This window comes from Myotis brandtii, unplaced genomic scaffold (assembly GCF_000412655.1).
Source record: "Myotis brandtii unplaced genomic scaffold, ASM41265v1 scaffold45, whole genome shotgun sequence".
NCBI lineage: Eukaryota > Metazoa > Chordata > Mammalia > Chiroptera > Vespertilionidae > Myotis > Myotis brandtii.
The window spans coordinates 7092540-7109770 of NW_005367209.1; the positions used below are offsets into that span (position 1 = coordinate 7092540).

A 17231-nucleotide genomic window follows, 5' to 3' on the forward strand; every position below is an offset into this window, starting at 1 on the left:
CCTGGCTGTGAACACCCTTCTAGCAGGCTTGGGGATACTGGCTATAGGTGAGGGGGATCCCGATGTGATAGTCCCGAATGGCATTGAGCACACGCAGGTCCTGACACATACGCACGAAGCCATCAGGTGGAAATCTGTCGAGGAAACACTTTCCGAAGGAAGCAGCCTTCGGAGAAGAACCAGAGGACAATAGAAGCGAGCTCCCCTCACACCAGCCCAACCCTGCCCAGTGCCCCTCCCACCAGCCCTGTAGCCCAAGCCAACCCTGAGCAGACTCTTCTGCATGTCTGGCCGGTGCTCATGTCCCGCAGCCTCAATGCACTGCTGCACGGCCTGGGTCAGCTGCCCCAGCTCCTGGATCTCCCGCAGGTACTCATCCGCTTTCTGGCTCTCTTTCTGGGGGAAGTGGGAATGCCAGGGATAGAGCCCAGCCTAGTGTCCTGCCTGGACCCCCTCTTCACAGGTGGCACCTGGCTGTACCCTCCCATGCCCAGGCGGGGGCTGGGCCAATTAGGGGAAGGAAAACATTTTAGGGTCCAGGGAGAGGCCCAGGGCTTTACCTCATATTCCTTCTGGGCCTCTAACAGCAGTGCTCCGGGGGCCATTGAGGCAATTTTGAAGATCTCCTCGCTGGCCACTGGGGAAGGGATATGGTGAGTGTAGGAGGCAGGCAGGAAACCCTCAGCTCTCCCTCAAGGCTCTAATCCTACTCTGGAGCACTGCTCCACAGCAGCTGTGGTGCCAAGGTGCCCCCGCCCCAGGTCTTGTGGTGTCTTTGTGAGGGCCTCACCTGGAACCTCATGTAGGAACTCATGGGTGCTGCGGGAGAAGATGCGGACCCCATCCAGCTCAGGTACCAGGTAGGAGTCCTCATCCAGCACAAACCTGAGCTTGGTCAAGGTTTCTAAGATGGGACGGGTCAGATGACCCTCCTTCCCCTCTCCTCTCCCATCCCCACAGGTAGCCCTTCAAGGATACTGGATGCTCTCAGGTGCATCACCCACCACCATCAGCCGCTTCTCCCAGGCCACCACAACAGCCCTCTCCTTGCTACGAGGACGGCTGCACCTGTGGGCAGCACCACACATACATGTTTGAGACATACACCGGATGCCAGGCCCTCAGCCAAGTCTCTCGCATCACTGCTTATTTATATCACTTTGCCTTGGGATAGTCCTATGCATGCTTCCTGCTCCTTATCCCATCCTCTGATTGACTTGAGGGCTTCCCTTTGACCCTGAGCTGTCAGCTCCGGCTGAGGCCCACAGCGGGCAGGGGTTCCCCTCAAGTGTGCACTGGCAGAGAAGGTATGATGCAAGCTCCACTTGGCATGGCCAGTAGACAGGATGAATCAGTGTCCCAGGAAACAATGCTATGTCCACCCTCACCCGCAACATAAGATTCCCATCCTCACCAGACCATCTGCTTCGGGGGGGCCCGGATGTTGCAGTTGAACTCGCACAGTTTTTCCTGAAAGGATGTAGGGAATGTCATGGTCCTGTCCAAGAGCTCAAGTTAAAAAAGCCCATTCTCTACCCGAATCCCTGGACAAGGCAAAGTGCCCCTGTGTTTTCCCAGGACAAACCTTGAGTGAAGCTGTCCCCATCCAGATATAGCCCGTGTCTGTGAAGAGTGCCAGGTGTCGGTAGGTGAAAGAAACAGCCATCTGCAGGAAGCTGCTCACTCCTGGGGCCAGGCCAGGAGGTGTCTGGGGCAGGGCCAGGGAGGACACCCAAAGATACTAACTTCTCAGCGCCTCCTCCAGGCCTCCCCCAACCCTTCCATTTCACTCCCATTTCACAGGCCCTCACCACGGTGGAGCAGGTTGCATGGTCTAGGAGGTAAAGATCGGGCCCCACAGCCAGAAGAATGTGTGCCACTCGGTCCTGGCACAGTGTGGTCCAGCACGAGGGTGCGCTCTGCAAACCTGTGGTCAGGCAAGAGGACAACCCCAGGATGACCAGAGCCCAAAGCTTCTGCCTCTGTGGATCCCGCAGTCTGGAAGCACGTCTGTGGGCACTGAATGATTGTCTTGGGGGTGTCAGCGCTCACCTGGCACTTCTGGCATTCGGCGGAGTTTGAGGTCACCCACATTGGCACTGAGGGTGAAGCGGTGGGCCCCTGTGAGGATGGCCACTCCGGAACCAAACTCAGTATGGAAGATTCGAGCATCTAGAACCCGATTCTGGAGCACCTCCTGGGGAGAGGGACAAGTGGAGAGGGACCTTGAAAAAAATCACAGGGTCACAGACTCCATCCCTTTTCCCCAGCTTCCTGTGGCCCCTACATTGCCCATACTGAAGTGTCTCCGGAAGTCTCCATGAAGCCCATAAACCAGTACTACACCATCTTCCTGCACGCAGAGGAGCTCCTCTTCAGCTGACCAGCCCAGGGACACCACTGGCCCACTCTTCCACTGTAGAAGAGAAGAAGTTCATGAGACTATCTTGGGACGCAGAAGCACTGCCTGCCCCCAGCCCCAAGGCAGGCCAAGGGTGCTCACCAGCAGACTGGCCAGAGGCATGCCAGAAGCAGAGTAGATGTCAAGTACCGGCCGTACACTTGCAGCCTTCTCCTTCCGCCAGGGGTTCCTCAGCAGTGCTGCAGTTGGAGAAGAGACCTCCTGTCCTAGTTCACTAGTCCCAGCCCACGTGAAGCAGGCCTCATGAAGTAGCTCCTCAGGCCCACCATATGAAGCAGGCCTCACGAGAACCAGAATTAAAAACATCTCAATTTGGGGGGAGGGTGGCATATGCCAGCGAGAACAACCCAACAATAAGACCCCTAGGAATCAAGGACCTTGAGTTCATCCCATGTCCCGGAGCATGCCGAGGCAGAGGGGTGACTTACCAATGGGGCCTCCATAAGGCGCAGCAGCCACCAGGCAGTCCCTGAGTTCCTCCTTCAGGTCCCAGTCCATGCTGTACAGCTCATATTTCCTGCCCACAGAAAGGTGGATAGAAATTAGCCTCCTCGTGCCCATGCATCTAGATGAAGTAAGCCCCAGAGGAACCCCTAAAACCTCCATTTGTTCTCCACAGGAAACTTGAGTCCCCTCCAGGGGCGGGGAGGGAAGGTGATGACTAGAAACAATATGCATGCTTAGGTGCAGCAGGCAAGGATGGGGTTCTTGGGCAAGTACACAAGGATGGCAGGAGCTCCTGGGACAGACAGGCTGTGTGGCCAACATCCAGGACACAAACTGAGATAGGACTAGGGTGGCTGGCCGGCTTGAGTCTATATTAGCAGGAAATAAAACCCTGCCAGAGGGTCTCTCAGGGTGGAGAGCCTTTCTTCTATTTCTGATTGTTTTTTTAAGAATAGTTTATTGAATTTTTTATTTTATTTATTTATTTTTAGTTTATTGATTTTTAAAGAGAAAGGAAGGAGGAGGGAGAGAGAGAAACATCAATATGGGAGCACAACATCGATCAGCTGCCTCCTGCATGACCCCCTACTGGGGATTGAGCCCAGGAGCCCATAAAACCACAATCAGGGCTTGTGCCCTTGACAGGGAATCAAACCGGCAACCTCTTAGTGCACAGGAAGACGCCCAACCAACTGAGCCACACTGACCAGGGCTATTTCTGGTTCGTAACACTGAGTCAGGTCATGGGCTTTATACCTGGGGGTCCAGCTCAACACTGGTTAATAAAGAACTCAGTTTCAGAAGTACTGAGTTAGCAGTGCCTGAAAGAAACCCAAGAGGAGCTCTTCAGTGAGTCCAGAGCTGAGGAGAGTCCTGGGTTAGAGATGTCAATCTGTGAATGCTTGGCTTACAATAGGAAACTGAAATCACAAGCCAGCACAAGATGACTGCAATCTGAGATGTGTGAGGACAGTGTGTGCCGCATGAGAAGACAAAGTAGGAGGGGAGAAGGGAACAGAGGAGTAGGCACTATTCCAGGATGTCAAGGAAAATCGGTGGCTAAGGAGAGTGCTTTGGCTGGTATCATTTCAGGAGCCTTCCCATTAAAGATCAGAAAGATGCTCATCATTACCGTCTTTCTATTTGACATTCTTCTTGGGGTTCTAGCCAAAATAATTTAAGAAAAAACCAAATAAAACAGAGAAGTTTCTATTTTGGAAAAGGAGTGAGATTGTTACTATTTACAAATAATGTGACTGTGTACTTAGAAAATCCAAACCAGTCTATGGAACAATGAATAAAAGAGCTCAGCTGAGTGAGCAACAGAAGTCAATATATTTTCTTTTTTAAAATATATTTTTATTGAAAAAAAAATTTTTAAGAGAGAGAGGAAGGGAGAGGGATAGAGAGATAGAAACATCGATGAGAGAGGAACGTCATCAATCAGCTTCCTCCTGCACGCCTCCTACTGGGGATCAAGCCTGAAACCAAGCATGTGCCCTGACTGGGTATCAAACCGGTGATTTCTTGGTTCCTGGGTCGACACTCAACGGCTGAGCCACACCAGCCGGGCAGAAGTCAATATATTTTCTACACCAATCAACTGTCTATATACTATAGCAAGAACCAATAGAAACGTAACTTTAAAAAGAGCCTGATCATGACAGCAATAAAACTATATAAGGTACCCCAAAATAAACATAATAAACATTTTTACAAAATCATATCAAAATTTACTCAAGGATACAGAAGACAGAAAATATTTTAAAATGATCTATAAATGCACAAGAATTTCAATAAAAATCACCCCCAATGTTTGGGGGGAAGGGAAGCCCAAACTGATTCTAGTTTGTCTTGGGGGAAAAGATAATCTGAAAAAGTAAATATTGGAAGATATTTAGAAACATTTGAAAATATGAGAACACATGTATATTAGATATCAAGTATCTTCTATAATAATAAAAGCGCAATATGCTAATGAGACCAGATGTCCTTCCGGACGACCTTCCGGACGAAGCCGGGGCTTCAAAGAAAGCCCGGGTTCCGGGTGCCAGAGAGAAGCAGGTGCCTGCAGCCAGCCGGGGGAATGAAGGCCTACTCTCACACGAATTTCGTGCATTGGGCCTCTAGTACTATATAAAACTAAAGTTAATTAAAACTTGTTTTGGCACAGGAATAAGCAAATAGATCAATGGAAGAGAACAGAATCCAGGAAAAGACCTGAGTCAAAGGAAGCCCGGGTTCCGGGTGCCAGAGAGAAGCAGGTGCCTGCAGCCAGCCGGGGGAATGAAGGCCTACTCTCACACGAATTTCGTGCATTGGGCCTCTAGTACTATATAAAACTAAAGTTAATTAAAACTTGTTTTGGCACAGGAATAAGCAAATAGATCAATGGAAGAGAACAGAATCCAGGAAAAGACCTGAGAATTGAACATGTAATAAAAATGGAATTTCAAATAAGTGCAAAATGATACTTGAAATGAGACAATGGCCCATACAGGAAGAATCATAGTAAATACTATTTCATTACTTAATCTCTACAATAAAATATTTTCCAGATGGAATTCAAAATTTAAATGTTAAAAAAATAATGCCACATCAGAAAAAATCTTGGCTATTTTAACAATCTCAAAGTAGAAATGATTTCTAAGCATGACATAAAATCCAGAAGCCACAATGCAAAAGACCAACAAATAAAAACTAAGAACTTCTGTATACTTCTATGTAAAAAGGGGTAAAAACAACACATTTGCTTACATTTGAAAAAAAGAAACTTTGGTAAGATTTACAAGAATCTAGTAACAATGGTTACTTGTAGGTGAGGGGTGGAATTAGTTGAATAAGACCAGGGATAGGAATGAGACTTTGAGTTTTTAAACAACATTAACAGTTCTTTAATTTTTAAGAAAGTTTTTTTAATTTACTGATTTGAGAGAGCAACATCAATTTGTTGTTCCACTTATTTATGTATTCATTGGCTAATTATTTTTTTTTAAATCCTCACCTAAGAAGTGAGGATATTTTTTTCATTGATTTTTAGAGAGTGGAGAGTGGAAGGGAGCGGGTGAGGGTGGGGAGAGAGAAAGAGAGAAAGAGAGAAACATGGATATGAGAGAGACACATTGATTGGTTGCCTCCTGCGTGTGCCCCAAATGGGGGTTGGGGAAGTGGGGGGGCAGGACTCAAACCTGCAACCCAGGTATGCGCCCCTAATCAGAATCTAACCCCAGAGACCCTCTGGTGTGATGGCCCATGCTCTAACCACTGACCCATGCTGGGCAGGACCATCGGCTGATTCTTCTATGTGCCCTGACCAGGGATTGAACCCAAACCTATGGCGTACTGGGCCGATGCTCTAACCAACTGAGCTACCTGGCCAGGGCCAATACTTATTTGTTAAGATAATTAACATTAAAAAACTTTTTTTAAAAAAATATATTTTATTGATTTTTTACAGAGAGGAAGGGAGAGGGATAGAGAGTTAGAAACATCGATGAGAGAGAAACATCGATCAGCTGCCGCCTGCACATCTCCTACTGGGGATGTGCCTGCAACCCAGGTACATGCCCTTGACCGGAATCGAACCTGGGACCTTTCAGTCCGCAGGCTGACGCTCTATCCACTGAGCCAAACCGGTTTCGGCAACATTAAAAAACTTTTTATACATTAAAAAATGTCCATTAAAATAAAGCAGGAAGACAAACTATGGGAAAAATGTGATACACGTGAAGAGATATTTTCTTAAAAAATACAAAAGGTTCTAATTAATTTTATTTTCTTTATTTTTTATTAAATTTATTGGGGTGACATTGATTAACAAAATTACACAGGTTTCAGGTATACAATTCTACAACACATCATCTGTATATTTAGTATCATGTTTACCACCCAAGTCAAGTTTCCTTCCATCACCATTTATCTCCTCTTTACCTTCTAATTAAATTTTACTACTTTATGTGAAAACACTTTTCAAACTACACATAAAAATCTTGAAAAAATATAATCTAATATTTTTATAATGTGAACTATGGAAAAGTCTTTTAGACCAAGACACCAAACCCAGAAATTAACAAGGAAAAGATTTTATTACATGAAATAGCTATTCAACTTTTAAATGTGTACACCCTCTGACTTACCAGTTTCCTTCCAAGAGTCTAACTTAGAAAACTACTTGTACAAGTGCACAAAAGTATGAATTCACTGCAGCACTATTTAAAATAGTGTCAGAAAATCCTGGAAAAACCTTCTTAAATGTCCATCAAAACAGGACTGGTTAAATAAACTATGGTATGCCCATTCTGGGCAATATCATGTGGCCATTAATAAGGTGGCTCTGGCCCTAGCCAGTGTTTTCAGTGGCTGGAGCATCAACCTGAGCACCAAAGGGTCTCGGGTTCAATTCCTGGTCAAGAGCACGTACCTGGGTTACAGGTTCAATCCCTGGCCCTGGTCGAGGCACGTGTGGGACACAACCAATCGATGTATCTCTTTCACATTGATGTTTCTCTCTCTTTCTCTCTCCCCTTTCCCTCCCTCCCTCCACTCTCTCTAAAAAGTAATGAAAAAATATCTTCAAGTGAGGATTAACAACAACAACAACAAAATAAGGTTGACTGAGGGAACTAACATGAAATTATCTCTAACACATTGTTAAATAAAAAATGTAAGCTGCTGCTCAGTATGAACTCATTTATGTAATAAAAACGGAGCACATATATTTTTCTTAAATGAAAAGGAAGCCCACTGCGTGGGAGAACATATTTGCCAAAGATACTATTTTTATTGATTTCAGAGAGGAAGGGAAAGGGAGGGAAATAGAAACATCAATGATGAGAGAAAATCATTGATTAGCTGCCTCCTTCACGCCCCTACTGGGGATTGAGCCCACAACCTGGGCATGTGCCCTGACCAGGAATTGAACCGTGACCTCCTGGTTCATGGGTCGACACTCAACCACTGAGTGACACTGGCCAGGCTGAGCATATGTGTGTGTATATACACTGAGTGGCCAGATTATTATGACCACCCCATCAGTACAATGAAGTGGATTAGTTACGCAAATAATAATAATAATAAAACCTTGAGAGTATTTGCTTAGGAAGTTTTCAATATTCAGTATTTTTGGAAGTGTCAATTAAGTACTGATGGAGTGGTCATAATAATCTGGCCACTCAGTGTATATACACACACATATGCTCGTGTGTGTGTTGTGTGTACACACCTTTATATATATGTACATACATATGTATATTTTTACAAGCATATTTACATATAATCAAATGAATGTATAAAAATACATAGAAAAAACGCTCAGAGGCCTCCACATTAAACCAGACAGAGGTCACTTTGGGGGAGGGTGGTGAGTGGGGGAAGGAGATAAGGGGACTTCCAATTTGTAGGCCATATACTTTTGTATTATTTGAATTTTTTACAATCCCATATGCCTTTCTTTTGACACTTTGTTACTAAAATCATGGGTGAAAATCTGATGGGAAAATAGAGCCACACAGACCTAGCATGCCAGTTATCAATTCATTGCTGCTCAGCTCCAAATTCACGCTTCAGTGTGTTGTGTTTAAGGGACAGCATACATTTTTCCTTCACAGTGAGTAAGATGCTACACTTTCTCAGTAGAGGGCGCTGGAGGGACACTGAATGAGGAAGGGGTTCTACTGCTGCTTCCAGCAAGGCTTAGCCAGCAGCCAGGGTGTAAGATACGGGGTGATCTGCCCCAGCCCTGCAACAACCTAGAAGGCCCAGACTAGTGATCACCTTCCCACGGCTCCCTGGACAGATGCCACATTCCTGGCCTCCTGCCCAGGCTGTACTTCCTCTGCATGCCAAGATGCTTGGCCACTGGCTGTCCTGCCTGCCCACTTGAGCATTTCCTCTGATCCCTTCTGCAAACCCATGCTCCCAGCCACTGGCTGTGGCTCACCTTAGACACTGTGTGCCCCAGGCTACCTGCTTGCACCAGCTACCCCAACACCCTTGCACACCCACAGCCCTGACCACCAGTTGCAGCTCACCTATATTCCCCTAACCCCTGAACCCCAAAGGGTTTCCTCTTTTTTTAATCCTCACCCAAAGATATATTTTCTGTTTATTTCTAGAGAGAGTGGAAGGGAGGGAGAAGAGAAAGATGGAGGAGGGGTAGAGAAACATTTACATGAGACACATCCATTGGTTACCTCCTGCATGCTCCCCTACCTGAGCTGGGGAACCTGCAACCTGGGTACCTGCACTTGACCAGGAATTGAAACCGAGACCCTTCGGTCTGTGGTCTGACACTCCAACTACTGAGCCAATCTGGCCAAGGGCTGAGGGTTGCTTCTTTGCCTTCGTAGGAACTATGGACCAGCTATGGCCGGGCAAACCAGTGAACTTCTCTGCCATCTAGTGGGCTAAAACTATATAGGGTGGGGCAAAAGAACAGTTATGAGTATTCGAAACAATTTATTCCTGTATTATTATTTATTATTTTCCATTTGAACAACTGTAAATCTACTTTTGACCCACCCTGTATTTTCTCTAATGAGGCCTAAACCCCAGCCTGGGAAGGGCCCCCCTTCTTAATTTGTCATTCCTTGGGTACTCTCCTAGGCTACCATATAACATTTTCTTATCTCTTTAGTTACTCTTTTTTCACAGTTAATATAATAATTCCTTATATTTCTCAAACTTTCCCAGTTTAAGTCTCCTGACTGGACCCAGACTGATAAAGACTTCACTCTGAGAGTGGTCCCAAGAGACAGACCCCAAAGATGGGATTTGAGGATTAGTTTGGTCATGTGCTTAAAGCTTGGGAGCAGTGCTGAGCTCCCTGCCAATGGGAAATGGATATTAGTAGCCCATCGCACCCAGTGACATCACAATTAATCCAGCCTGCAGTTTTCTGTGGTGACATGCCAAGTCAAACATGTGCTTTGGGAGTGACTTCTGTGCCTGATTGTATGGCAGTAATAATGATTGTAAGGGCTGTGGTGTGGATGGATTGTTTTGAGTACACTTGAACATTTACAAAGAGAAAATTACAAGCTTGAGTCTGTTAATTTTCAGTTCAAGTCATGGTCTGAGAAGCAGAAAGCGTCTATAACAGCCCTAAAACAATCTCATATTTATTACAGCCACACAGCTGTTACTGCTGAAAATCAAAAGCAAATTTTAATTACATGGATTGTTAAATTATAACAGTTGAATTCACCAACATGTCATTTCTCATGTGAACCTTAGGGCACTAGTAAGGAAAGAAAGGAATCCTGAAAACTGGAAGGAAGATATCTGGTTAGACCCAGATGAAAACAACAATCCTGAACCCCTAATTCATTCTGAGTCTTCCTTACTAGTAGAAGTAGCTTGCACTCCTATGTCTGAGGAGACTTGCCTTCTTCTGCTTGAAAACCTTTTGATGACCTCAATTGGGGTAGAAGTCTTGGGAGTCTCCCTCCCCAAGGCTGCCCTAGCTAACACTACTGCTCTGTGGCTAACCTGTCAACAGCAGAGACCATGAGGACCAACCTGCCAGTTGATTACACTGGACCTCTTCCACCGTGAAGGGGGAACGATTTGTCCTCACTGGAATACAGACACATTCTGGATGTGGATTTGTCTTCCCTACCTGTAATGCCTTTGTCAGCACCCACCATCTGTGGAATTACAGAATGCCTTATCTAATGGTGTGACATTCTGCAAAGCATTACATCTAATCAAGCAAGGATCTCATTTCACAAAAAAGAAAGTGCATTTGTGGGCTCAGGTCCATGAGATCAATTAGTCTTACTAAATACCCCATCACCAGAAGTGGCTGGCCTAAATTCATTGACAACTCAGTTATAGCACCAGTTGGGAGCCAGTATCCTAAAAGGGCTCTATCGTACAGGATGCAGCTTGTGCTTTGCATCAGAGGCTATTACATGGTGCTGTTTCCTCTAGAGCAGTGGTTCTCAATCTTGGCTGCACATTAGAATCACCTGGGAATCTTTTTAAAATCCTGATTTCTGGGCCTCATCCTTCGGAAATTCTGTTTCTTTTTTATGGGGTGGGGCCACAACATTAGTAACAAAGAAACAGAATTTCCGGAGGATGAGGCCCAGAAATCAGGATTTTAAAAAGATTCCCAGGTGATTCTAATGTGCAGCCAAGATTGAGAACCACTGCTCTAGAGGCTTCCTGGAAATCAGATAATGTCTTGTAAGATTCCCAGATTCTAATGTGCAGCCAAGGTTGAGAACCACTGCTCTAGAGTCAGAATCAAGGGATGGAAGTGAGAGTGGCTCTTCTCATTATTACACCTACTGACTCTTACAAAAATGTTGCTTCCAGTTCCATAACTTTGAGATCTCTTGGTTTGGAGAGGTTAGTCTCCACGGGGAGAATGTTTCCACCAGGAGATACAACAATAGATTCACTGAATTGGAAGATAAGAGCGCCGCCTTGCCATTCTGGGCTCCTTAAGCCACTGAACCAACAGGCTTAAGAAAATGGTGTTAATTTACTGGCTGAAGTGATTATCCTGATTACCAAGGGGAAATTGAGTTGCTGCTACATAATGGAGGCAAGAAGGACTATGTCTGACACCCAGGGGATCCCCTGTGGCACCTCTTAGTACTTCTGTACCTGATCATAAAATTTAACGAAAAACCTCAGCAACCAAAGAAAGCAGAATGACTGAAATGAAGGTTTGGGTCACTCCATTATGTAAAGAACCAGAGCATCAGTGGGCGCAGGTCCATGAGATCAATTAGTCTTACCAAATACCCCACCACCAGAAGTGGCTGGCCTTAAAAGTCATTATATCTATCACTGTATTAATTTCTCCTTCAGTCCCACTGAATATTCGTGTTACCCAAAAATGAAATTGTAAAGTTAACCTCCAATTATTTGTGTGTAAATAAAAAATGGGAAGGAGGTTCTGGCTGAGGACAAGAAATGGGCAGTTGAAGGAAGCCATAGATAACAACTACAATCTCATGACCAATTACAGAAATGAAGCCTATAGTCACTTTGCACATTTTCTTCATGCCTGCTATATGCATGTGTTTATATGTATACACTAGCCATTATCTTCTCTCTCCTCATTTTTTATTTACGCACAAATAATTGGAGGTTAACTTTACAATTTCATTTTTGGGTAACATGAATATTCAGTGGGACTGAAGGAGAAATTAATATAGTGATAGATATAATGACTGTTAAGATTGTTTTCTCATTTTGGGAAATAGTATTTACTTGTAAGAAGAATAGTGGTAGCTTCGTTAGCAAAAATATAGACTTTTGTTGTTATGAGGAAGTTCGAAAATGTATAGAGGGTGCATATGGAGCTGAGTAGTTATCAATTTATATGTCAACTCCAAATTTACCCTTCAATACGTGCTGCACGTGAACTAGATGTTAGCTTTTCTCAGTAGAGGGCAGTGTAGGGACACTGCAGGAGGAGGGAACTCTGTTTCCAGCAGCAGCAAGGTCAGTCAGCAGTGTGGGTATGAGGACACCTGGTGATGCTCTGCCTCAACTATACACCCAGAACAAACAATCCCTTGATAACCTCACAGCCGTGGCTTAGACTGGGGTCCATCTTCCTGTGGCTCTCTCCACACAGACACTGCATGCTTCAGGTCTCCCACTCACATTGGTGCTCTCACTCTCTGTGCAACCCCAGGAACCTGGCCACCAGCTATGGCTCATCTGTGTCAAGGGGGCTGCTTCCTGCTTGTATAGTGACTATGGACCAGCTCTGGCCCTGGCAAACCAACAATCTTCTCCACTACCCAGTGGGCTGCAACTATACCTTTCCCATCAAGGTTGGAACACCAATTAGGGAGGGTACTTCCATCTCCTTCTAAGTCTGTCCTTCCTTTCTCCTCAGCCCTAGGGGAGGACAGAGTTTTATCTTATAGTTACTTTGTTATCACAGTTTAAGAGTTCTTTATATGAAACTTCACCTATTTAGTCAGCCCTTGCTCTCTGTCTCCTGATTAGACTCATACTGATGCAACCAGTGTGCCATCCCACAGACCACTTGCTTGTTACAAAGGGGGAAATATGACTTTACAATGAAGGATGTGCCATCACCATCCTAACCCCCTTGTTAATGTCAACATCCTTCACAGCAAACAACCCAATATAATGCTGACTCCAGATGTGATGCAGCACAAACACCATGTCATTGCCTACAAAGCATTTCTGCCAAAAATGTTTGACTAGAATCTAATCCAGTGATCCACTACGGTGTGAGAATAGATGATCCCCAGCTCTGGCTCAGTTGGTTGAGCATTTTCTCATGCACCAAGGGATTGCTGGATCGATTCCCAGTCAGAACACAAGTCGGGGTTGTAGGCTCGATCCCTGGTAGGGGGCACGCAGGAGGCAGCCAATCGATGGTTCTCTCTCATCAGTATTTCCTCTCTCACCCTTCCTCTCTCTCTTTAAAATCAACTAAAACATATTAAGAAAAAATACATGATCTCCAGGCTGGGTTGACAAACCACTGGGAATGAAGAAGCAGATTACATCTGGCCTTGGGGAATAATCTATTAATTACAAAATTTCTAGACCCTAAAGAGAATCCATCATCATCCCTGAAATCCCTTGACTCCTACCTCCTTCAAAAACAAATACTGCCCTGGCCTGTGTTTCTCAATGATTAGTGTCATCCCATGTACTGAAGGGTGGAGGGTTCGATTCCCAGTGAAGGGCATGTACCTGGGTTGTAGGTTCGATCCCTGGCACCAGTCAGGGCGCATGTGGAGGCAACTAATCAATGTCTCTCTCTCACACTGATGTTTCTCTGTCTCTTTCTCCCTTTCTCCCCCACTCCTGCCTCCCTTCCACTCTCTAAAAACCAATGGAAAAAATATCCTTGGGTGAGGATTAACAAACAAAAAACAAAACAAAACCCAATAAACAAACACAAATACTACTAAAGAACTCTTGTACACTGTTGCTGGAAATGTAAAATGATTCAGCTACCACAGACAACAGTATGATAGTTCCTAAAAATATTAAACAGAATTACCATAGGATCTAACTACTCCATTTCTGGGTATATATCCAATAAAATTGATAACAGGGTCTTGAAGAGCTATTTTTACACTACTGTTCATAGTAGCATTATTCACAACTGCTGCGACGTAAAAGTAACTTAAGTGTCCATTAAAGGATGAACAGAGAAGGAAAATGAGATATACATACAATGGACTTAACAAGAAAGGTAATTCTGATACATTCTAGTGTCATGGATGAACCTTGAGGACAGTATGTTAAGTGAAATAAGCCAGTCACAAAGCAGCAAATACTGTATGATTCTACTTATATGACCTATCTAGAGTAGTCAATTTCATAAAAACAGAAAACAGCATAATGATGGTTGCCAGGGATGGGGGAGGGGGAAATAAGGAATTATTATTTAATGGGTATAGAGGTTCAGTTTTTCAAGATGAAAAATTTCTGGAGAGTGGTTGCACAACAATGTGAAAATACCTAACACTACCAGATTGTACTTTTGCATGAATAAGATAGTAAATTTTTTATCATATGTGTTTAACTACAATTTTTAAAATGTTCATCTTTATATGTGCAAAAAAGAAAACAACCCCAAACACACAAACTCCAAAAAATCTGCTAAAATAGTCTACTTCTAAGAAGAGTTTCAGAAATATACAGGGTTTGGCAAAAGTAAGTTTATAGTTGTTCATATGGAAAAATATATAATCCTATCCTATATAATAAAAGCCTAATATGCAAAGTGTCCAGTTGTTCGTTCAACCAATCAAAGTGTAATATGCTAAGGATATGCTAAGGTAGCTCAACCGCTCGCTATGACGTGTACTGACCACCAGGGGGGAGACAGTTGACCGGTCGACCAGTTGCTATGATGTGCACTGACCATGTGCTCCAACCAGTAGGTTAGCTTGCTGCTGGGGTCCATTGATCGGGACTGAGCAAGACAGGCCGTACACACCCTGGAGCCCTCCCGTGGTCTCTCCCCGGCTGGCCAACCTCCCACATCCCTCCCTGGCCCCGATTGTGCACTGGTGGGGTCCCTCAGTCTGGCCTGCACCCTCTCGCAATCCGGAACCCCTCGGGGGATGTCGGAGAGCCAGTTTCGGCCCAATCCTGCAGGCCAGGCCAAGGGACTCCACTGGTGCATGAATTTGTGCACCGGGCCTCTAGTACAAGAATAAACTCTGTTATTATACGCTGTCTTAGGACCCTATACCCTCCCTTTACAGTGATTATGACCAAACAAATACTGAGTCATTAGTGTTTATCAACAGTCTCCCCTGCTGGCTGTAAGTTCTATGAGGGAAGACAGGGTCCATGTCTTTTCATTGGTTGATACATTCAGCCTGGCAGAGGGTTGAGCAAAATTAATTAATAGGATTATCCCAAATTGGGTTTCTAGGATAAAAACAGCTAACATTCTGAAGCCCCATAGAATTAATCATCATTCCCTCTCCTTGCCTTTTCCAATTAGTAAGTTTTCCAGAACACTACCTCCAAAGAAAAAGAATCCTATCCTATAGATAGGACTCAAAAATGCTCTGCCTGCCACCTGTTTATCATTCATTCATTTTACTCCAACATGTAGTAAGGCTATACACAAATACAGATAAACACCAAGTATCTGCACTTAAAGCATTTCCACTCTGGTGGAGAAGCTAGGAAATACTATTTTATTTTCCTGTAAAAACCAACCAAACAAACCTATGCTTTAGCACAGGTTCTAGAATAAGGCTGGGTTCAAATCCTCACTCCACTACTTACTAGCTGTGTGACCTGGTCACCTAACCTCTCTGTGTCTCAGTTTCCTCATCAGTAAGATGGGTTTAATAATGATACCTAAAAACAAACAAAAAAACCCAAACAACAATAATGATACCTATTTCGTGGGATTGTGAGACTTAAGTTAATACAGATAAAAGTACTTAGCAAAGTGTATAGTACATAGAAAGGCACAACTGCTGTTAGCCCAAATAATATAGCTCCACAGCAAGGCTGAGACTTCTACTCCTTTCTGCAGTACAGCACAGACAGGTAAACATGGGCTAGCCACGCAGGTCAACATTTCCACTTCCTGGTGCATCAACAAAGCTAAAACTTCATATCATAAATAGGAGTTCTGTAATAATGAGGCCATTATTTTTAGTACTCTATTTAACAAGCCTGCATAGGCAACATATATTTCCAAAAGTAATACGAGTTAATATTTTCAAAAGTGTATGGCTGTGTTGTTGTAGACACTAAATTTCATGCCAACTACATCCCTTCTCCACAAAAATAGATATTATTTCCTCACTTTACCGATTTTAACTTTCGCATTTTTTTCCATATTGTAGAAACATATTTATTAGAAATAACAAATGCAACAGAGGTCTAAAAATTGCCACAAGGCATTTTTCCCTCTTAAGGGCAAAATGGTGTCTTTTATTGAAATAGGACCCCAAGGAGATGTCTTTGTGATCTTTAGTTGCAATCAATAAAGTGTTTTTTTAAAAAACTTTATTGGGCAACTACTTACTACATAGCAGGCACTGTTCTAAATAAGCACTGGAGATAAAGAGATGTAAGAAATATGCTCTCAGCCCTCAAGGAACTTACTTGGTTTAGCAGAAGAAACCTACTATACAAATATGGCCCTACCGTGCCATACATAGCAGACCCGGGCACCGGGTCCAAAGGAAGGTCAGCTGTCTCTACTGGGTTGGGTCAGGGAAGAGAACAGAAAGGACCCTTGAACTAAGTCCTAAAGGATGAGCAAGAATGGTCCAGACAGATAAATAATGAAGGACATGGCAGCGCCCACAGAAGGAACTGCAGGCTGGGGCAAACACAGGGAGCGATGAAACCTGACGATAGATTGGAGTTCTGTTCTGTGCAACCGAACACAAAACTTGGGTACAAGAGGGGCAAATGAAGTTGGAGAGATCAACAGGAGCCGACTTGTAGATCTAACGAGAGTCGTCTGCACCAAGGATAACGATGTAAACAATGTACGCTTTAGAAAGATGAGTGGGCTCTACGACTCCCATGAGGGGGCTGTCCTGAGCTGGGGGTCCCAACTCGCGCAACCCCGGATCCACGGACGACTGGTCCCCTTCTCCCCGCCTTGGTCAGCCCTGCGACCCCGCCCGCCGTGCGCCCCTCCGCCTCCCGGAGCGCCCCTGTGGTCTGGCTTCGGCAGGACCACCGGGCAGGAGACTGGGCACGCGCTGTCACCCGGCGGCCTCCTCCAACGTGATCTGAGCATCATCCCGGAGGCAGGCAGACCTAGGCTTCAGCGCTGGGCTCGGCCCCTACTTGTGTGACCACTAGGCTTGCCTCAGTTTCCGTGCGTTCAGTGGCAGACGCCGGGGGAGAGCCG

General features: G+C 44.7%; 1 protein-coding gene across 1 annotated transcript in view; it reads right to left on the reverse strand.

Moving 5' to 3' along the window:
• VPS16 (vacuolar protein sorting 16 homolog (S. cerevisiae)) overlaps window positions 1-2983 on the reverse strand; it is a 6574-nt gene extending 3591 nt beyond the window's left edge. Inside the window, exons 1-12 of the mRNA XM_005874757.2 lie at window positions 2851-2983; window positions 2504-2601; window positions 2288-2416; window positions 2053-2197; window positions 1812-1927; window positions 1586-1708; window positions 1415-1470; window positions 979-1068; window positions 791-885; window positions 561-637; window positions 265-396; window positions 39-166 (exon numbers count right to left, since the gene is read on the reverse strand). Coding sequence (XP_005874819.1) covers window positions 39-166; window positions 265-396; window positions 561-637; window positions 791-885; window positions 979-1068; window positions 1415-1470; window positions 1586-1708; window positions 1812-1927; window positions 2053-2197; window positions 2288-2416; window positions 2504-2601; window positions 2851-2983 — 1322 coding nt within the window. The remainder of the gene's footprint in view (window positions 1-38; window positions 167-264; window positions 397-560; window positions 638-790; window positions 886-978; window positions 1069-1414; window positions 1471-1585; window positions 1709-1811; window positions 1928-2052; window positions 2198-2287; window positions 2417-2503; window positions 2602-2850) is intronic.
• Between the last annotated feature and the right edge of the window lie 14248 nt (window positions 2984-17231).